Raw genomic sequence first — 23,091 nt, 5'->3', positions numbered from 1 at the left:
ACACCAGCAGCTGAAATGGTTTCCTTCTTTGCTTGTAATTTTTGGCGAATGATTTGGCCGTGGTTATTCCAAAGGGAACTGTTGGCTGTGGACATGATTTGAGGGGAATTCCTGAGGACAAAGAAAGGGACGTTTGGACTAACTGAGGCGCAGCTGGAGGACCCCAGGGCTGCGAACTCGGCAATAGCCGCGCGCAGGGCAGAAGCGCCGGGTTTCAGGAATCCCCTGCCAGCTGCCGACCCTCATTCCGGAGGTCGCTGACGATCCCACCACGGCGGGAAGACGGAGCGGGGACTCTGGACACTCGGCACCGGCTGTCTCCTGGCCTTTCCTGATCAAGTCTGACGCAGCGGATCTCTCAGCGGGATCACTGGGACCGCCTGGGGCAGGGAATGCGCCCGTGTGGCGGGGTTGCCGGTCTCCCCTTGCCCTCAGGCAAGCTCTTTGCCTCGATCACTCAGCGTCCCTAGATGCCCGACGCAGAAGCCTGGTGCTCTTCTCCTGCCGCCGCGGCCGGGGCACTCAAGGCCAGCCGGAGGCCCAAGCTGCCTTTGCCACCGCCTATAACCCCGCCCCTCCAGCGACAGCCCCGCCCAGGCCAACCCCAGCCCGCCCCCAAGCCTGGGCCCCGCCCAATCCCAGACCCGCCCCTAGGCCGGCCCCGCCTCCTGCCCCGCCCCGACCGGAAGAAGCGCCGGCGCCCGGCACTTATAGGGCCGGGAATGGGGGTGCCACCACCGCCTAGATAGCTCTGCGTCTGCGGAGTCCCGGCCGACGCCGCACTGTTGTCGCGGCGCCCCCGCCCCGTCCTCTGCACGCCCGCACCGCCCCCCTGGAGCCGGCCGGACCGGTCAAGAGCCAGGGCCGAGTCCTCGCCATGCCTGCCCGACTGCAGCTGCTGCTGCTGGCGTTGCTGCTGCCCAGCCCCCGGGTGAGTGACCGGGAAGGTTGGGGTGGGGAACGGCGCGGGACGGGCCGGGGTCCGAGCCGGGAGCGCGGCGGCGGCGGCCCCAGGCTCCGTGCGCCCGGGCGGAGACGGCGCCTGGCGGGGAGTGGCGGCCTCCTGACCGGCCGGAGTGGCGGCCACGGCCGGCCCCGCCGAGGCGTCCGCCACCCAGGGGCCTCGCGGGCCAGCGCGGCTGTCACGAGCAGCGCCTACCCGGCCGTGTGCTGTCCGGCGCAACTTTGTGTCGTTCTAGAGGCACCTTGAGGTCTCCAGAAGGCCCCGGGCCCTTGGGAGGCCGCCCCACCTGCCGGACCCTTCCCGCCGGTGGGCGCCAACTCGGCCTGGCGGTGGCCGCGGAGGAAGGGCAGAAAGGGCCCTGTAACCAAGGGGAAGGGAATGTCTTGCGTTTGTAATCTTAGCTTGAACTTTTCAAAATGCGAGAACTTTGGGAAACGAATGCCACTGGAAGTGGGTAAGCGTTCTTACCCTAGAGCTTGATTCCGCTTACCTGCCTTGCAGGTTTCTTGGCATTGGAGACAGCGGGCTTCCTTTCGGGCAGCAAGACATCGTTAAGCAGGTTAAGCGGTGGGAATGGTACTCTTGTTTTCAAGACCCCATATGGGACGGCAGTGAAGCCGCTTCGAAACTTTAAACGAAAGACTGTCTCCTCACGGGAGAACACCGTGGGGCTGTCCAAAAAGTCTTTTCATCTTTTTCTGGAGAGAAGAGACTGGTTTACATTTATTTAACTTTCAGGCCTTCACTCAGACTGTGGATTCGGGCACCGTGGCTGGGAGGACATTTTGTGGACAGACTTGGCTTTTTTTCCCCTTCTGGTTGGAAGAACCTAAATTAGTGAGTGGTTTTTTTAAAAAAAAAAAAAAAAAAGAAAGAAAGAAAACGAATTGTTCGGGATGTGGGTATGGTGCATTGGAGCAGGTTCTGTTTAATGACCTCCACTGTGTACTTTTTAATATGGTGTATCAGGTACCAGGTGTCCAGGTGGAGAATTGACATGTGTATACCTGAGTGCCACAGCATGAACTCTTTGGAGGTTATGCATTTTAGGTAAATAATAGTCCGTGCTCTTGGGGTAACAAGAATTTGGAAACAGCTGAAGTAATACGAGGCCACCTTTTTCAAATTCAGGGTTATTTAGTTATTTATTTAAATTAATTTATTAATTTATTTTTGGCTGCTTTGGGTCTTTGCTCCTGCGCCCGGGCTCTCTCTAGTTGCAGCGATCGGGGGCTACTCCTTGTTGCAGTGCACAGGCTTCTCATTGGGGTGGCTTCTCTTTATTGCAGAGCACGGGCTCTAGGCGCCTGGGCTTCAGTAGTTGTGGCACGTGGGCTCAGTAGTTCTGGCTCGTGGGCTCTAGAGTGCAAGCTCAGTAGTTGTGGCGCATGGGCTTAGTTACTCCGCGGCATGTGGGATTTTCCTGGACCAGGGCTCAAACCTGTGTCCCCTCCATTGGCAGGCGGATTCTTAACCACTGTGCCACCAGGGAAATCCTGGGGTTTTTTTCAAAGGAAAATTTGTACACACTTCACAGTAAAACTCATGTCAGTTAAGTTTTCCTTCTGATTGAATTTTTTAAAAATCCACTTTCAAAACTGGGGTCAGGTTTTGAACTTGAACATTTCATCTTGGATTGGTTAACTGCTGCCTGGCATCTGTCCACAAATAAGAGTGTAAAGAGAGTGACCAAAATGTATGAAATGGAAATCAGTCATTTCATATCATCAGAGCCTTGTGCATATTGTTTTCTTTGCCACATCTCTTCGTGTGCTATTCTGTCACTGGAGTCTAGTGTTTTAGTTATTGAACAACTTTGGCTAAAGAACCAAAAATAACTATTTAGCCTTAGTTGGGACTATAGTTTCGGTTCATGTAAATATTTCCAAATTGTGTTTAGAAATCCAAACTTTTCAGAGTTCATGGTAAAAGAGTCCAACCTTTATCAAAAGGTTATGTTTTAGTGTAACTGCTTTTAAGGGCAAAGGTCAGAATTTCATTCCCAGAATTACCTACCAGTAGAAACTTCGATCCCCAAACATAGTGGGAAGTATTATTTTAAAATTCTAAATGAAATGCATTGCCGAGTTTGCAGTTAAACTAGTCAGCAGTGATGTTGTGCAGAATGTACTGGCTGTAAAATCAGACAAACCTGAGTTCTTTCTGGTCCCTTGGTAGCTGTGCCCTCAGAGTCTTAGAGACTCTGTTTCCTGATCTGTGAAATGGGGACAGCTAACACACTAACAGGTGTGAAGGGATCTGGCTCATCATAGGTAATGTAAATTCTCCTTGCCACCCCCCAAAGGTGTTTTTTACTCTAAGTCATCATTTTTCAATGTTATACTATGCCTGAGCAAGGAATGTTTTTTGATGCTGTTTCTTTTTGACTGATGAAGTAACTAGTGCAGAGGAGGCAGTATTGTGATTTTCCCTCAGTGTGTGTCTGAGCCAGACATTGACTCACCTGCAAGCTGAGACTCCAGGCTACCGGATCCAAAATGCAGTTATATCGGTGTTACTAAGCACTCAGGGCTGTGTCTTTTTTTAATCCAGAAGGTGCTTTTTCAGTCAGTGAGTTTTTCGCCTCCTTCCTAGACCTGGATCTTGTGCCTGATGTTGGTTTGTGTTGCATCATTGCTGGCCTGTGGTCCTCATTGTACAGTGTTTGGGTGTCACTTCTCTCAAGTACCAAAGAGATCTGTGGCAGGTGAGGCAGGGTACTTTCTTCAGCGAGAGGATATGTGATTTCTTTTATTCGGCCGATGTTTTGGTTTTAGAGGGGGATAAACAACTTCACGGAGAATTGTAGATCACGTGTGCACAAAAACACACGGAGACATGAGTCTTAACTAGAAATGGCCTTGCTTATCATTTATTCTGATAGTTATCACCTGCATGAATTATCCTCATAGGAGGTATCGAGTATTAATACTGCTGCCACGAGGAGAGTGAGGAGGGTGTTTCATGAAGCTCGTGTTCTCAGGACTGCTGATCCTGAAATTAGACTGTAGTTGTGCACGTGAGTTTGTTTTGTTTCATTAACTTGCCTGCCCAGGAGGCTCTCCGCAGTCATGTGGCTTCTAAGAGCACAAGAGAAAACGTGTATGAGAGTGATTCTTGAGAACGTTCGACGGTATTCCCGAATATAAAACCAGTGAGCTATGTAAAGACCATATTCCCGAATATAAAACCAGTGAGCTATGTAAAGGTTTCTTCATGTCTGAACAGAACAGTGCCATCTGCATGGGCCTGGGGGTTATAGTTATTTGCATGCCTCCGGTGGCGTCTCCATTCTTCAGGTTGAAGAATCATTGGATAACTATTTCATTTTCATTGGAAACCTCTTTGGTTTGGGGAATCCACAGTAATCCTTAGGCTTAATATTGTGTATGTTTTATAATGATCAGATGTTCTCCCTAAAGAGATGATATAGGGGAGAAAAGCCTAATGTATCATTTTGATGGATTCTGTTTTTATTATGCACGCATAACTCGGGGCCTGTAACCTAGCACTATGATTAGAGTATGAGGCTGGCTTAAAAAATAGGGACAGTGAATCATAGTCTGTGAATAATAAACATGCTGGTTGGCTATATTTCCCAGGGGCTGGGGATTTTTTTTTCCCTATCTTTATCTTTACCTATTTCCCATGTTTGGTTTCAGACTTTGCTGCCTCAGAGCAACACATGCTCAGAGATATTTAAATGAGTGAGTGCACCAGACCACATACAGACTGGGAAAAGTAGAACTTAAAATGCGCCCCCCCCACTAGATACCATACAAAAACAAACAAAAAATCCCAAGGTCCTTGCTTACATGACTTTTAAAAATTTTAAGTTCCTTTTACACAGTCTCTGCATCACTTCTGATTATCTTATGATCTTCATGCACAAAGGCACAGCAAGTCGAACAGTGTAAAAATGTGTTCTGTATATATTTTATTTATTTAATTATTTATTTAAAAAAATTTTTTGTCTGTGTTGGGTCCTCGTTGCTGTGTGCGGGCTTTCTCCAGTTGCGGGGAGCGGGGGCTACTCTTTGTTGCTGCACGCAGGCTTCTCACTGCGGTGGCTTCTCTTGTTGTGGAGCCCGGGCTCTAGGCGCGGTGGGCTTCAGTAGTTGTGGCACGCAGGCTTCAGTAGTTGTGGTACGTGGGCTCAGTAGCTGTGGCTCACGGGCTCAGTAGTTGTGGTGCACGGGGGCTTAGTTGCTGCGCGGCACATGGGATCTTCCCGGGCTAGGGCTCGAACCCATGTCCCCTGCATTGGCAGGCGGATTCTTAACCACTGCGCCACTAGGGAAGTCCCTGTGTTCTGTATTTTCGTTCCGTTTTTTTTTTTTTTCACAGAATGTCTCCTGTGACCTGTTAGGAAATGTTCTGAGTGCACCATTGCATTTGTCACTTTCAGTAGCACCTTAGTAAACCATCATCCACTCAGAAAGCATTTGAGCCTTCTGTGCCCAGCCCCAGGTTAGGGACTGGGGTCCTAGCTGAGCAGGGTTGATGTGGTAATAAGCCATGCTTTGCCTGGTGATCACCCTACTGGGGTCATATGGGTTCTTTCCAATTTTTCCACTATTATAAGAAAGGTGATTTCTTTTTCTTCAAATCTTTTGTGTGTTTGGTGCTTTCTGTATGATAACATGGGAAGATTTGAAAATAAATCTCTCAGAGTATTATCATATTTGTCGTAATAAAGAAAAAAGAAAGCATAGATGGTCTAAATTTTTTTAAAACGCACAACATATCTATAATTCTATTACCCAAACATTACCTCTATTAACATTTTAACAGCTTTATTGAGCTATAATTCACATAGCATACAATTCACCCATTTAAAATATACAGTTCAATGACTTTTAGTATATTCACAGAATTGTGCAACCACCACCACTATCAATTTTATGATATTTTCGTCATCCCCAAAAGAAGCTCCATACCCATTAGCTGTCACTCCCCATTTCCCACAAACCTCCCAGCCCCTGGTAACCACTGATCTACATTTGTCTCTGTAGATTTGCCTGTTCTGGACATTACATATAAATGGAATCATGCTACATGTGGTCTTCCGTGTCTGGCTTCTTTCACTTAGCGTAATGTTTTCAAGGTTCATCCATGTTGTAGCCTGTATCGGTGCTTTGTTCCTTTTTATTGATGAATAAATATTCCATTATGTGGATATACCACATTTTGTTCATCCGTTCTTCATTTGATGGACATTAGAGTTTCCCCTTTTTGGCTGTTATGAATAATGCTGCTGTGAACATTTGGGTACAGATTTTTGAATGGCCATGGATTTTCATTTTTCTTGGGTATATACCCAAGAGTGGGATTTCTGGGTCATGCGGTAACCCTCTGTCTAACCTTCTGAGGAACTAGCAAACTGTTTTCCAAAGCAGCTGCACTATTTTACATTCCCACCTGCAGTGTAGGAGGGTTCCAATTTCTCTGCATCCTCCCCAACACTTGATATATATATTTTTAAAGTCAAGTTAGTTTTATTGTCTTGTAACAGTCTAACATATAAATCTTAGCTCTGACATAAAGATGCCCAACACTTGATATTATCTGTCTTTTTTATTATAGTTATCCTAGTGGTGGTGAAGTTGTAACTCCTTAGTTTTGGTTTGCATTTCTCTGATGACTAGTCTACTCATATCTTTTTTTTTTTTTTTTTTTTATTCTTGGCTGCGTTGGGTCTTCGTTGCTGCGCGCGGGCTTTCTCTAGTTGTGGCGATGGGGGGCTACTCTTCATTGCGGCGAGCGGGCTTCTTATTGCGGTGGCTTCTCTTGTTGCAGAACACGGGCGCTAGAGCACAGGCTCAGTAGTTGTGGCACAAGGGCTTAGTTGCTCCGCGGCATGTGGGATCTTCCCCGACCAGGGCTCAAACCCGTGTCCCCTGCATTGGCAGGTGGATTCTTAACCGCTGAGCCACCAGGGAAGCCCTCATATCTTGATATATGTCCTTCTAGACAATTTTTATGTGCACATATTTGCAGAGATAATGTTTTTCTTCCCCAGACTGGACTATAACATGGATCTTTCTGTGTCAGTAAATTTAATTCTACAACATTATTCTCACTGGTTGTGTGATACTTCCGTGAAAGAGTATACTGTAATTTGACCATTCAACCATTTAAATATTGAGGCTGTTTTTAATTTTCATTACTATAAACAATTGTGATAAACCTTACTGCTAAACTCTTGAGCCCATCTTAACTGCTTAATTATTTCCTTGGGATAAATTCCTAGAACTGGAATTTGCTTGTCATATGTACTCTTTTACAGTCCCCTCCTCCAGCCCCCAAGCAATATTAGATGTTTTAAAAAGCACAGAACTAACCTTAAATTGGTTTCATGATAGCCACTTTAAAGTAAGCTGTTTTCTTTTAGCAGGGTGGATTTTAAGTCTGAAAATGGAATGTTTAGGTTTTATTTTGCTTATATTTTGAAGACCTGAAAAACCACAACAGTTTCTTTATGACACCCTATGTACCTAAAAGCTATTGAGAAAATGTTTTATTCTGATTTGTTAATAGCTTGTTTGCATGCAGGGTCCTTTGGTCTGCAGTGGTTTCAGATCAGCTTTCTAGCAGATGTGGCTCCCATGAGCACTCTGAAATACCTTGGGATAATTCTGTGTTTGGTTTTAAGGGTAGCCCACCCCCTGCAGAAAAGATTATTATTATTATTATTATTTTGGCCGTGCCACGCAGGTTGCAGGATCTTAGTTCCCTGACCAGGGGCTGAACCTGGACCACGGCAGTGAAAGCACTGAGTCCTGACCACTGGACTGCCAGGGAATTCCCAAGATTCTTTTGATAGTTGGTTATGAGGCCATTTAAAATTTTGACTCAAGACTGTTCATAAATCAAAAGTTGATGCATTGTTTGTCTCTTTTGGAAGCCATAGTTCTTAAAACATATAGCTTGTCCATAAAGCTGTTTTTCCTAGCAAAATGAACATACCACTTGACAATAAAGTAAAATATTTGTTGGCGTCTTGTTTTGTTTTTCCCACAAACGTACCTGGACTTACTCATCCAAAAGAATGTTGTCTCTTTCAAAATAATAACCCCTTCAGGGTCAATGTTCATGTCAGACAAATTAGTCTTTTTTTTTTTTAACTTTTTTTTAAACTTCACTTAATAATTCAACTTTAAAATGAAAAAAAGAGCCCTAAAAAGGCAAATATTTACTATTAAGCCTATTATCCTTACACAATTCCTTCTGGTCTCTGCTTGAATATAACTTTGACGTGGTCCACACTGAAGTCTTCATCAATACTGTTATTACCCAGCTTGATTGCACAATTTATCGAGGACACTTGGATTCTTGGTTGCTTCTAAAAACCAGTGAGAGACTTTCTACCACTTAGAGGATTCAAAAGTATGTTCTTTGAAGGTAATTTCCAAAACATTCCAGATGTATTGTGAGCAGTGGGAACATGTATGGATAAATGTTTAGCTTCCCGTCAGAGTACGTTAGACTTTTAGAAGGGATCTTGCTAGTTTAGACCAATAAGTCTTAATATTTGCCCCACCCCACCCCCACGTAAGGAATGGGATGCATGACCACAGTGCGAGCAGGTTAGAACCTTCAAAGGTGGTATTTTGGGGCACGTACCACCCTCACTCAGGCATCACCCTGCCCTCCCAAGTTGAACAGTCACTGCTCTGCTGTGTTCCCAGAGCACACACATGAGGAAGCTGAGGCCAGACAGGGCCGGTGACCTGTCCATGGTCATGCACCAGTGGCAGAACTGAGCCCTGAATCTGATCCTTCCGCTTCCCTTTGAAGAGCAGCCCCTGCAGTGCTTATGTCCTGGTACATCTGTTAGAACGAATAAGTCCAGATACCCGAGTCACACCTGAGGCGGTGGCCAAGCCATGTTACAGGGAGAGATGGGATCTAGAGAAGGACCAGAAGAGAAGGAAGTAGGCTTTCCTGTAAGCTTGGGGAAATGCTCAGACGAGCATTGTTCCTTCCAGGAGAGTCGCAGCCTCTTACCCTTTGTTTCAGTCAGAGAAAGATGCAGATTTGGGATGGAAATACTGCTTTACCCTGAGCATCTCCATCAGGGATATCAACTGAATCCGGCAGTCAAGGGGAGAATGCAGGTTAAGAGGCCCTTACACCAAGTTCTCAGTTTAAGCTCTTTTCTTTGCTTGAGGTCTAATAATATCCAAGCAGGTGCATGTTTTTCAGTAAGATCTTGCCCCGAAATGTTTCTGGAATAGTAAAACCGAAAGTTCATGTCTTCGAAGCCTTTAACCAAAGTTTCTTTTCCATACTGCAGTCAACAGCCTTCGGCAAGGGATCCTGAAAAGGTAGAACTCTTTAATGATCAGGCCGGGTCTGGGGTGTTCGCCTTTGCAGAGGCCCCACCTCCCACCAAGTGCTGGCACCAGGAAGTGGGTATATGATGACAGGAGAGAGAGTAGCCTTGGCCCTTGGGCCACAATAGAGGGACCTCAGTTAGCTCAGGTGGGTCTCAGGAGAGGGTAGTGAGGGAGAGAGAAGGAGGCCAGGAAAGTGCCCTGCATGGGGATGATGCACTTTTCTTGCTGGTTTGTCCTAGAGGGCAGGGACTGTGTTTTGCTTACCTTTGCATCCTCTCTGGCATTTAGCACGGGTGAGTCGGTCGTACCCCCTGTAGTGGGCACTCAGCTAGTATTGATTGAATTTCTCTTTGAGGCTCTTGAAGACCAATAAGACAAGGAGCTCTTTTATCATCAGGCGACGTGGGCTGTGGATTTGCGGGAGGATAAGGAAAATGTTGCTTTAGCTGTAATCTGTATTCTTTAGTGAGATCTTATCAACAGCGTTTCTTTCTACACAATGAGAGGGTTTCCAGGATACTTGCTTGGGTGGACATGACCCCCAGTGTGTGGTGCTCTCTTGATAGGCTCCTCATATCAATCATGAGATTAATTTTCCCACCGCCAAACCCCAGGAGAGAAATGGTCTGTGATTATTCCGAGTCAGCTTCATTTTGTACTCAGCCTGATGTTTCACTATTAGAAAATGAACCTTGATCCAGGGTTGTCCTCTTCTGTATTCAACATGATTTCCCTAGTTAGTAGACTAATTTATAATTATCATTCAAAACCACCCCTTCCCTCAGTGGATTATTTTCCCTCTCTATTTCAGATGAGGGAATCATTGTTTGTCCAGGCTGCGGGAATGTTTGTCATGGAAACCGGATTTTTTTCGTACATTATCTGAACAAATAGTGCCGTCAGATCCCTCGAACCTGACATTGTCATTGATCTCCGGTTGGGTCAGAGGACTTTGTTGACCAAACTAAGTCAGATCTCCTTCCTCTTAAAGCAAATGACCCGTGATTCCTGAGGGGCCTCCAGTAGAGAGAGAAACACCTGTCTGGGAGGCCACAGCTGCAACCGGGAATGTGTTACTTGAGGCGGTGCTTCTCCACCCCGGCTGACTGAGTCACCTGGGGACCTTTTAAAATACCCTATGCCAAGGTCCCACCTCAGCTGAATGAAATCAGAATCTCTAGGAGTGGAGGTCGGCATCCTTTCTTTAAAAGAGAAAAAAATTTTTTTAAACCCCAGGTGTTTCTAACATGCAGCCAGGTTGAGGCCATCAAGTAAGTCCTATTCCTTTGTCCTGGACACAGCCATTGTGTCCACTTGTGCCCTGTGATGTCACAGAGCCCTGGACGAAACCAGAGCCAGCCTTTGGCTTTTTTTCTGGAGAAGTTAGGACGGATACATTCTTCTAGTTAGTGGCAGAACTAGAAATAGAGAACCTAGCATTATGTGTCTTCTAGTATACTATGTTGCCCAACTTTTAAAGAACAAGTAATTCCAGACAGATGGATATATATGTGTTTTTGAGTACTAACTACTGAATTTGCTTTTTAAAAAAATCAGCCTTAACTGATAACTGACCTTAAATTCAAATACACTTAGTTACTGAATTATAAGATGTTTGGAATTATTTAAAGTTCCACTTATGCTTATTTATTATTTTTGCCTTCTCCATGCATTAGGAGGCCTAAGGAATCCAAACAATACTTTTTCCAGGTTCCTTCACATACCCTGGTGGGTCAAATCATCCTTCAAGTTTGCAAAGAGCCTTCTCTAGCCAGAGTGAAGTAGCTAAGGGGAGTGGGTATGGGAGAAATTTGTGGAAGGAGTAAGTTGGACAGTTAAAGTACAAGAACGAAGCATATAAACAAAAAGGGGATTTCTTATCAGGATGAGAATATGTACGTTGGAAGCAGGTCGCCGGAGGGTCCAGCTTGTGATGCTCTCCTTCCCCTTTCTGTGTGAGACCTGGGTATCTGGACGGTCCCTGGCCTCACAGCCTGAAGGGTTTTTACTGCAGGTGCACCGTTGGAAGGCCGCACCGCAGAAAGCCCTGCAGGAGACGGCCGGTCCCCGTCTCAGCCGCTGCACCTCGGTTATGACTCAAAGAATCCTAAGAGCTGGTTTACAAAAAAGAGGAAACTCACTTCTAAAACTCATGTGTACTGGACTGGACCAGATCTAAACTCCGCTGGAACCATGTTGACAAAGGTCCGTAGAATTGGAAGGTCACCCTTTGAAGTCAGCCTCTTTCTTTGGCCGCCCCACACGGCTTGTGGGATCTTAGTTCCCCGACCAGGTATCAAACCCGCGTCCCCTGTATTGCAAGGCAGATTCTTAACCACTGGACTACCAGGGAAGTACTTATATACATATATATATATATATATATATATATATATATATATATAATTTTTACAAACAAAATTAAATAGTTTTTTTCTATTGTGGAAGTATTTATAAGATCTCCAGATAAATTCAAATACTGCAAGAAAGGCATAAAGCCAGGTTTAGGGAATCTGACCTCGAAGGCACCACCTCCCTCTGAACAATCCAGTGACCCCATCCAGTCATTCTGTTAGAGTTCATTTTCCACTTGCTGTGGTCTGGTTTTGCGAAGAAGAAAACGGTTTTCTTTACACAGAGAGGTTAAGAACAAGTTTATCTGTAGTTTTGGTACTCGAACGGGGGACCAAACCACAGCTGCTTCTAAAACCAACCCTATGTCATCCTTATCTGACGGTTCAGTATTTGGAAGTCTCTGGGGCTTTTGGTGAGGGGGGTGGGGTGGGAGGAGTTCAATCACTTACCCAATTTGTGGTTTGGAGAAGAACAGAGATCTCCCTTTTGGTTTAGGAGGTGGTTGGCTTTAGAGTCTATGGCAAGTACATGTACTTGAGAGTCACCCACGTCCTCCTGAATAACATTAGTCGATTTCTATGGTGTTTCTTTTCCCCCACCCTGAACCTTAAAGTGAATCAGATTATTACTAATTTCCAGTGTTGCAATAGTTAAAGATAAGTGGGAACACTGGGATGTTGAAAGACCAGGATCAGGCATGACTGTGTTCAAAGGCATCAAGACTTCTAAACTCTCATTCTCATGTGGGTTTTGAGCATGCTTTGATTGGTTGGGGGCCGGAAGAATCAACAGTAAAGCGTGAGGAGAGGTGAGGGCCTGCTAAGCCATGGATCGTCATGCCTCTGAGCTACAGGGCACATCCAACCCAGTCTTCTTTTTTTTTTTTAATAAATTTATTTATTTATATATTTTTGGCTGCATTGGGTCTTCATTGCTACGCACCAGCGTTCTCTAGTTGCGGCGAGCGTGGGCTACTCTTTGTTGCGGTGCCCGGGCTTCTCATCGCAGTGGCTTCTCTTGTTGTAGAGCACGGGCTTCTAGGCGCACGGGCTTCAGTAGCTGTGGCACGTGGGCTCAGTAGTCGTGGCTCACGGGCTCTAGAGCGCAGGCTCAGTAGTTGTGGCGCACGGGCTTAGCTGCTCCGCGGCATGTGGCATCTTCCTGGACCAGGGCTCGAACCCATGTCCCCTGCACTGGCAGGCGGATTCTTCACCACTGTGCCACCAGGGAAGTCCCTAACCCAGTCTTCTTACTTTATAGAATCAGAAGCTGATGCCCAGAGAAGTTTAATGACTTGCTCAGAGCCCAAACCAGGACACATATTCCTGTGGCCTGTCTCATTGTCTTTCAGCTTCCCTGGTCCAAAAAACATCTGTTGAGCATGTGCCAGGCTCGTGGGGATACCTTGGGGTTTTTTTACTTGGAGTCTAAGTTTGTTTGTTTTTTTTTTTGGCAGTGCCACGCAGCATGTGGGATTTTTAGTTCACCAACCAGGGAACAAACCCGCGCCCTCAACGGTGAAAGCACAGAGTCCTAACCACTGGACCTCCAGAGAATTCCCTTAACTTGGAGTTTAAAGGATGATTAGCAGGTTTTGGGGTTGCATGAACATAGGATAGGCCAAGGAGTGAGCAGAAGGCCTGAGCAGGGAAGTGCGGGCTCAGAATCTTAAGGAACTTCTCTGGGCACGGCCCGGGCTTGCTGCCAGGTCAGCTTCTGGAAGGCACAGTCATGGAACCTGCCGTCTTTCCCCTGGTATTACGCTGTTTCTCTGCTAGATGGTAAACTCCTTGAAGGCAGGAGTCTTATAGGCCTTGAGGCTCCAGCACCTCATGCAAAACAGGACCCTTCTTTCTGTGTATCTGTAGGAGAAAAGAGTCCAGTGTGGGGTGGGGTTGAAATAGGTGAACCAGCAAGTTAGTTGGATGTAGAAGAGTCAGTCAACAGGAAGAAGTGTGAACCAGGGAGTGCCTGGAAGAGACTGATAAATACTGCATGTCCTTGCCAACCTGCCTGAGGAACGTGAGCCTGTGATCCGGGACTAAACGTTGATCCCTGAGGTTAGTGCCCACTGGATTTCTGCCGCCTGTAGCAAAACTAGCCCTGGAAGTGACTGCAGGTACTGCAGAGAGGGAGCCCCCCAGAGAGGAAAAAGAGAGGAGGGGGCCTGCTTCACTCCTTCCGAGGGGACTTTGTGATCCCGTGCGTGGTGTCTGGACAGAGAAGTCGCTCAGAGTAGGGGTCTCGAAAGCAAGAGACCTTGCGTTGGAGGTTGTTCTGTAGGCCACATTTCACCACAAAACCAGCATTGTTGGGCCTCCCTGGTGGCACAGTGGTTGAGACGCAGGGGACACGGGTTCGTGCCCCGGTCCAGGAAGATCCCACATGCCGTGGAGCGGTTAGGCCCGTGAGCCATGGCCACTGAGCCTGTGCGTCCGGAGCCTGTGCTCCGTGACGGGAGAGGCCACAACAGTGAGAGGCCCGTGTACCGCAAAAAAAAAAACAACCCAGCATTGTTAAACTCCCCCACGAAGTGTCAGCGTGTTATGCTCCTGTTCAGCTGTAAACCGGCTAAGCAACACTAGTCTGACGTTAGTATCAATGAAAACACCAGAAAAGACTCACCTGGGGTGTGAACACAGACTGGTATATCTAACGCCTCGGCTTCGAGGAGCGTTTTTCCCTCTGGATCTGCTTTTACACCTGTATGAACAGCATGCCCTCCTGCTCTTTCTGTGAGCTGCATGGGAAACAAATAAAACATGGATTTTGTGGCCCACTCCATACAAGTACACACTCGGCCTTCTTTTTTTTTTTTTTTTTTTGCCACATGGTGCGGCTTTCAGTATCTTAGTTCCCTGACCGGGGAGCGAACCTGTGTCCCCTGTAGTGGAAGCACGAAGTCCTAACCACTGGACCGCCAGGGAATTCCACACACACTCGGCCTTCTGTCTGCTTCCCCAGCCCCTCCTTGTCCCATTCCCCGCTCTGCTTTCTCTCTCCAGCAGCACTGGTCTGATAGGTCCTCGAACACAGCAAATTATTTTCAGTCTCAGGGCTTTCACATAGGCTGTTTCCTCTGCCCAGGAAATTCTTCCCTTCCTTCTCCCATTCCTGTAGATCTTAACTCAGATGTTACTCCTTCAGAAAAACCGTTGACACTGTGATCCACACCCCCTCACATGAGACCAGATTGGCTTCTCCTTTTATTCTCTTATGGTCTCTTTCATAGCACTTACTGCAATTTGCTATTCTGTTTGTGTGACATTTTTACTGCTGTGATCCCTTATTAGAGTATAAGCTCCAAGAGGGCAAGAATCAGATCACTGTTGTGATTAGATCCTAGGGTCTTACACAGCCCTCGATTAATCAGCATCACAAGAACGGACACTTACGTGATGCTCACTGTACACTAAGAGCTTTACATATATTAACTCATTACGCATATTAACTCAGCACTCTTTTGAAGTCGGTATTGTTGTTGTCCCCCATTTTACAGGTGAGAAAACCAAGGCACAGGGAGGTACGTGACTGCCCTTCTAGCAGCCACATTGCATTGCCCAGGCACTAAAAATGAAGCTTAACAAATATATGTTGAATTGTTCAGCATCTTCAGAAAATGAGGGCTACTACGTAAGTGAGTTTCCAGGTAATTCAAATACAGTCCTAGAACTTGTAACGTAGTACCATTTGGTGAAAACCCTTTCAGCAGTTATACTCTTCTTCCTTCTTAAGCACCACAAGCCAAACCTATTTTAACCTTGTGTTAATTATTCTAGATGGTCAGCACCAGCTCTTACATGGCCCCTGTCTGCCCACCAGAGTCAGAGATGGGGAACAGTTGAGGTCTGGGGCAGAGTGGATAATCAGGTTTTGAGTTTTGTTTACTTTCTGATGGTATCTTTGGCCAGCACCAATTTTTTTAATGAAATGATCTTCCCTAATATTTACATAACTCTTGTCTTTGACATTCTTAATATTTATTTTTCTTTCCAAGCATTCAAAGGGATATTGCTGTTCCTTAGTTTTCAAAAAAAAAAAAATGGAAGCTTAGCCATCTTGCCCCACAGTTCAGATACCCACGGAAGCCAGTCTTCTGGCCTGGAGAAGTTGGCATTGAGATTGGGTGACCTCCAGATGAGGCAGAAGACTGACAGGGACGGCGACTTTATGAAGAGAGGTCCCTGAGAGAATGGAGCCTGTTGGCGGTAGGGCATGTCCTGTTGAAGCCTGTCCCCTCCCCTCTCCTGGCCCTGGACAGCCGTTTTTCCTTTCTCCAGAGGGAGTTCTGTCCTCCTTGGTGTCTGGAAGGGATTCTTCCTTGAACCCAAAGGCGTGGTATCTCCTTGCTGGTAATTCTTTCCTGCTCCTGTTTCCCTCCTACCCTTGATGAGCTGGAGGAAGCAGCATCCTTCCATCTCAGCCACTTTCTCAGTCCTCAGTTTTCACACCACAACTCCATAGGTTTGGTTGTGCCAACAGTCTTCCAAGCAGTTTCTGACGCTTTCCTGTCTCTGTCCAAGTGTGTGAAAGTTGCATTGAGATGTTTACATTTGCCTCTCAGAGGAGCTTGGAAAATAGAAACCTATGCTGAGGGACTTCCCTGGTGGTGCAGTGGTTAAGAATCCGCCTGCCAATGCGGGGGACACGGGTTCGAGCCCTGGTCCGGGAAGATCCCACATGCCGCAGAGCAACTAAGCACGTGCGTCACAACTGCTGAAGCCTGCGTGTCTGGAGCCTGTGCTCCGCAACGAGAGAAGCCACCGCAATGAGAAGACTGCAGCAAAGAGTAGACCCTGCTCGCTGCAACTAGAGAAAGCCTGTGTGCAGCAGTGAAGACCCAATGCAGCCAAAAATAAATAAATTTATTAAAAAAATAAGGAAACCTATGCTGAGATTATGGAAATCCTGTGGCATGAGATTTTATTTTTTATTATTTATTTATTCAAAATTTATTTTATTGAAGTATAGTTGATTTACGATATTATGTTAGTTTCTACTGTACAGCAGAGTGATTCAGTTATATATATACTTTTTTCATATTCTTTTCCATTATGGTTTATCACAGGATATTGAGTATAGTTCCCTGTGCTATACAGTAGGATCTTGTTGTTTATAAGATTTTCTTTCCCATGAAAAAGTCAATAATCAGACCCATATTTCCTTCTTTTTTTTCGAGCATCTTATTCCTGCTAAGTGAAGCAGTCACAGCTCACTGCGTGAGGCTCATTGGTGTATGTATGTCATTAAAATGGTCCTTGCTGTTCAAAGGAGTTGTCCCATGCTAATCAGTAATGTGCGTTTCCTTGGCACTGGCATGAAAAGAATGACTCGCTTCATCAAAGGAGTGGGCAGTGGCCACTGTATCATCATCATCATCAAAGAGCACTTTTTTTAAGCCTCTAGAACTGGGCTGGATAAATGTATTGCAGGAATTTTTTTTTATGGTGGCTAAGTCTGTGACCTTTGACTTTCTGTGATGTTATCCCCGCCCACTTAGATCTACAGTGAGATCTCAGGAATTTTTATCCAGAGCATTTTTTTAAAGACCCCACCCTGTATAATTCGCAGTGCCTTTTGGCATATTGGGTGTCTATGTAGAATCTACAAATTACCAATTTGGTGTCTCATCCAAAAGATCCTACCCCCATATCAGAGGAGAGTGTGATCTCCATCTGCCCCCGCAGGATAGCTCAGCAGGGTTGAGCTCCAGGCCTCAAGTAATTGAAGCTTATGTTTCTCAGAGAACCATGATTTAAAGCAGTGAAATTATAGTGTGGTGTAGTGGGCAGAGGTCCAGAAGGGGAAGCGGAGACCGTGGCTCCAGTCCTGTGTCTAAAGTTAAGTGTCCGTGGTGCCTTGGGATAGTCACTTCACCTCTCTGGACCTTGACTTCCTCCTCTGTGAACTGAGAGGTTTGGGTAAGGTGATCTTCAGTTATTTTCATCTCTGAAGTTACGTATCCCAGAAGCTGTAAACAGCCCTTCCTGTTTGATCTGGGGCAGGTGGCGTGGTGGACTGGGCCAGCAGGGCAGTGGGTAATCTTCAGATGTGCTTCAGACAGTGGGGATTCTGGCTAGGGTGAGTCAGTCTGGCCAGGTAGCTCAACTTCAACCGTATTTCATAGTGTTTGACTCCCATTATAAAGCTCGGCAGCATCTGGCAAGCATAGGTGGCAATTATGTCACAAATACAGTTGTTTGTAGATAATTTTTATTTAACTAGAGCATTTATCCACTTTCTACTCAACCCCTTCCATTCCCCATCCCCCCAAAAGAAATCTCTCACCAAGTGTAAAGAGCAAAATTGACAGTTTCAGATTAGTTGCTATTATCAGGACTGAAAAATTTGGTATCTAATTGAGTCTTTTTTTCTCCCCCTTGGGGTTTTTGTATGAAGACTTCCTAATAATAGGTTTAACTGCAGTTGAATATACATGCTCAAATGGATCAAATCTGGCTTTTTGTAAGGCAGGTAGTCCCTTTATGAATTTACGTCTAAGTTAGACCTTTATTAGTTTAGTTTGTTTATGATGCTACTCCATTAAGGTAAGTGAGCCTAATAGGTTTCTCAGTTTTTACAAGGCCTGAATTGCTGCTGTTTCCCTGCAATGAAGACAACAAAATAATAGTGGCAAGACGTGCATTCTAAATCGCAACCTCAGGGCTTCCCTGATGGTCCAGTGGTTAAGACTCCATGCCTCTACTGCAGGGGTCACAGGTTCAATCCCTGGTCAGGGAACTAAGATCCCACTTGCTGCATGGCATGGCCCAAAAAAAAAAAAAAATTCAACCACTAAATGATGGTGAAACCTTGGGGTTTAGTTTTTTTTAATTATTATTAATTAATTTATTTATTTTATTTTTGGCTGTGTTGGATCTTCATTGCTGCACACAGGCTTTCTCTAGTTGTGGTGAGCAGGGGCTACCCCTCGTTGCTGTGCACGGGCTTCTTATTGTGGTGGCTTCTCTTGTTGTGGAGCACGGGCTCTAGACCCATGGGCTTCAGTAGTTGTGACATACAGGCTCAGTAGTTGTGGCTCATGGGTTCTAGAGCGCAGGCTCAGTAGTTGTGACTCACAGGCTTAGCTGCTCCGCAGCATGTGGGATCTTCCCGGACCAGGGCTCGAACCCGTGTCCCCTGCATTGGCAGGCGGATTCTTAACCACTGTGCCACCAGGGAAGTCCCTGGGTTTTAGTTTTAATATTATAAAATGCTTGAGGGGGCTTCCCTGGTGGCGCAGTGGTTGAGAGTCTGCCTGCCAATGCAGGGGACACGGGTTCGAGCCCTGGTCCGGGAAGATCCCACATGCCACGGAGCAACTAGGCCCGTGAGCCACGATTACTGAGCCTGTGTGTCTGGAGCCTGTGCTCCGCGACAAGAGAGGCCGCGATAGTGAGAGGCCCGCGCACCGCAATGAAGAGTGGCCCCCACTTGCCGCAAATGGAGAAAGCCCTTGCGCAGAAACGAAGACCCAACACAGCCATAAATAAATAAATAAATAAATTTAAAAATTAAAAAAATAATAATAATAAAATAAAATGCTTGAGGACCTTAGGGATTTGATGCCACCCTAAGAACGAGGGCTTGGTTCCTTGTGGTGAAAGGTCTCCTGTAGCGCCTTTCATGCCCAAGTGTATTTCCTCCTCCCTTGGTGTCGATACAAGTTGATGGCAGAGAGACTGTGAAGACAAATGGAACTGCCAGCTGCTTGAACTTAGACTCTTAGCCTGGGGCCCCAGAACCAGTTGGGGAAGGTATCTTCACCTGTTGTGAAATTAGCATACCTTTGCTCTCAGGAATAAAGTGGACTGTTTGAGGAACCTTTTATCAGACCCATTAAAGGAGTAGCCTGAACCACTGAAGAATTGTTAGCTGTCTTGGGTGGTGGTGGATTACACCACATGCAAGAATTGCCACAAATACTAGTTTAACTCTCTCAGTTGCTTAGTTTGGAAACCACACAGTGCTGTTCAGTTAGGCCCTGACCTTTACTGCATCCCAACCAGATACCTGACTCCCATCCAAAGCAAATGTCATGGTTACCTTTATTGACCTAGTATCAGGAAACACAGCAGCCGATGGGCTGATTAAAAGGAACTATATGGTTGATAGATTATTGCTGACCTACACACAGGTAAACAAAGTGTAACAGGATTTGGAATGATTTTGTAATAGATTGAAATCGTTAAGACGTAGACACAATTAAGTCTCTTAATATCACCAGTGTTTTAATTCTGTTCTTAATCTTTAGTCTACTGAATTGGGATAAACCCAATGAGGTTTCTGTGTCACTCTGTACAGATGACTATACAGAAATCTCCACGTTTGGAGCGGAGTGCTTTACTCTTGGATCAGGCGTGTAAATGAGACGGGGAGTGGGGAGCAGGGTTTGATTAGAATAAAAATCTTTGTCTAATCAGGCCTTTACCTAAGATACCTTCAAAGGAAGGCCTTTGGGAGCTGCTAGTTTAGCCCGCTGTCCTGGTCATGAAGAGGCGTATACTCATGTAGGCTGTATTTTTCAACAAGGGCCCATTATGTAATGGGTGTGTGCTGGCATTTACTGGGTACGGGTTTCAATCTGACCCTGCTTTGGTGAATTCTTGGTAGTTTTTTGGCCATCATTGAGCGCAGTCTTCTACCATGTGGCCACATGACGTTAGAATGCTTGGTAGTTTTGTGATGCAACCAGAATTGCAAATGGCCAGGTTTTGCTGGAGTTTATAGCCTGAAGTAGATGATATGGCTGCAAATAGAATTGTAGACACAGATGTCCTTTTTCTGAATGTCGTTTAGTGCCTCCCGAGGGACTGTGTTACGTAATACTATTTTGAGGAACTTCGTGCTGAATTGCAGAGGTTTCCTTTTTTTTATTTTTGGAGAGAAGCCCTTTAGGACTGGCATCCGTTATGGCACGCCAGGAAGTGTCTTACCCATACCTCTCAAAATCAGCTCACCCATCCTGCGGCTTTGAGCTGATTATAGCCAGCAGAAGGATCCAGTCTATTTGCCATTAGCCCTCACCTCTGCTTTCGTATCCATCAGAAACCTCCCTCACCACGTGCACACACGCACATGTGCAGTCTTACTTTCTCTCCCCCTTTAAGGTCCTTTGCCATTGGTACGTCCCCCGGCAGTGAATGCCCTTCTCACCTCTGAGCATTATTGCTAAGGTTAATAATTATAAGCTCTGATTCCCTAGCACATTCTAATCCACTTGCAATTTATTACTCTACATTTCGTGACATGCAATTTTAATTGTTTTCAAGATTTTGCGTGTCCTAAGTAGCAAAACAAAATAGCTTGGAAATCTTTCTGATGTAATCCTTCCCTCACTTGCGTACCTGTTTTAAGTCTTACCTATGATACCATCATGTGTATTCATCAACCAACCAGAAGTCCCCTTACTTTCGCTTTACCTCTGTGACCCGCTGTCCGGTGGCTTTGAGCTGGGGCAGGGAGCCCCGCACTGCACAAGGCAGGCTGGTTGTTGGTGGCAGGTTGTAGGTTCCAGGGATTTAGGTGCACACTACGTTGTGTAAGGATCTTCTATTGGAAACATGCTAATATCCATGCTAGACTTACACGAGTATGGCATTTATAGTTTGGAGGAATGGTTTTCTTAAGCTTAAGTAAATAAAACTGAAGTGAGGCTTATGCAATATAACATTGCATAATCCAATGAACACTGAAGAAAGATTAGTTAAAAAAAATAAAACAAAACACCAACAACCCCAAAACCCCCAGCCTCTCAGCTAATCCTGGAAATCAGTGTGGTACTCCTAAAAGAAAAAATACATATGTCATTTTGTTATTAGCCAGATTTTCGTATTCTAGTATTATTATAAATGTTTTGGTCTGTTGGAATGGAGGTAAGAAAGGGAGAAATTTCCCGGGAAAGATTTTTATTCTAATCATGTTTACTGTTTTTACGTCTACTCTGCTAGTGCTGCCATATAAATTGAGCTTTTGGAGATGGACACTTGGGTTAGACCCGATCAGTTTGCACACCACCTGAGAAGTGCATGGCTCTCTTGTTCACAGTGTGGGTCTTCTCTGTGTGTGCACAGCTTTTGTGTGGGGGTAGAACACACTAGTTTGGGAAATAGAAACGATACTGCGGTACTCATCAAGTGTAGATCACTTTGGAAAGCTGGATATGAGACATGTGTGTGCGTGGCCCACTTTTTCCCCCTGACTCTGAGATGAAAGGTCTGTGCAAAGTTTATTAATCTTATTTCTGACCCTTGTTATTAGGTAGTCCGTTAACCTGTGGGCTGGTTCTTGAAATACCTATCTGAAATTTAAGAATTCCAATGTTTCTTTGGAAAATGCAGCCTTTTGGGAAACCTTGATGGGGAGCACAGGGCTGCCCTGTGTTCTGACTCTTAGAGCAGCATGCAGCCTGCTTCCTGCTGTTCTTCCTCAGGTGCCAGAGGGTGGGTGCAAGGGAGCAGCCGCTTCAGTGATAGCCTGGCAGCTGGAACCGAGCCCCGGCCTTGCTGACTCTTCTCCTGCAGCTGCTGGTGGTGAGCCACCTCTGGCCTGACCCACCCCAAGTACTAGTTCAGAAATTGGTGGGTTTGTGTTAGAGGCTTGTTTCATTTGTTTTTGTGCTACCTAAACACATATCTGTCCCTTGTGTCCATAGTGCTCTTTACTGAAGACTTTTTTCTAAACAAAGTTATCTCAGAACTTGTTTTAGAAGACTTTTTTTCTTACCTGAAATACAAGCAGTTGAGGTCATTAATGCAGGAGCAACTGACAATTAGCTGAGTTTAGAATATTAGAGAATGAAATTGTCGGCGACTACTACCTTTTAATCGTCTCTGTATGAGCAGTTGGTAGCTGCTTTCATGTCTTTGTGGGAAATGCAGAGCAAGTGGTGCATTTTATGCAGTGGTGTATCTGCTGGACTTTGGGAAATCTTGCTTCATAATCAGAACATTGAACCTGAGGATCCAGCCCCGGAATTATGTTTTCACGGGAGGGAGTTCTGGCTGAGCAGGGCAGCAGTGAGGACTGTTTTTACCACGGAATCAACATAAGTGAAATAAGCTGGTTTTACAGACACCCACTTCCCTGGCATCATCTGGTCCGAATTGCCAGGCTCCATGGTCCTCAGACGGGGCATTTCCAGAATTGTTATGTCAGGGTCACCTCGTGTGAGAGGACGTATGTGGCCAGACTTCCATGAGGACCAGTTAGCTAATGGATGTCTCGTTTTAGGCTGGACTAGATTCCCTGCCACTTACCTCTACAATGTCACTGCAATTACTTTTTTAGAAGTCACTGTCGAAGCCAGGAGTGTATAACCCACTTGTTTGAAAAATGAGTCAGATTCCAGGTAATCAACTTGAAACAGATCTGCAGGATCAGCCTTTTCTTTCTGCTTTCAGGCTCTCTGGAAACTAGTTTGCCTAACTC

At 45.7% G+C, this 23,091-nt stretch overlaps 1 protein-coding gene across 2 annotated transcripts in view; it reads left to right on the top strand.

Annotated features, from left to right (window-relative positions):
* Positions 1 to 703: 703 nt before the first annotated feature.
* Positions 704 to 23,091, top strand: part of ERN1 (endoplasmic reticulum to nucleus signaling 1) — an 83,864-nt gene continuing 61,476 nt past the window's right edge. For both annotated transcript variants that reach the window (XM_032616362.1, XM_032616363.1), the window contains exon 1: positions 704 to 931. In XM_032616362.1, the coding sequence (XP_032472253.1) occupies positions 878 to 931 (54 nt within the window). In that variant the 5' untranslated portion in view covers positions 704 to 877. The remainder of the gene's footprint in view (positions 932 to 23,091) is intronic.

This window comes from Phocoena sinus, chromosome 20 (assembly GCF_008692025.1).
Source record: "Phocoena sinus isolate mPhoSin1 chromosome 20, mPhoSin1.pri, whole genome shotgun sequence".
Taxonomy (NCBI): Eukaryota; Metazoa; Chordata; class Mammalia; order Artiodactyla; family Phocoenidae; genus Phocoena; species Phocoena sinus.
This window is presented reverse-complemented; position numbering and strand designations above follow the sequence as displayed.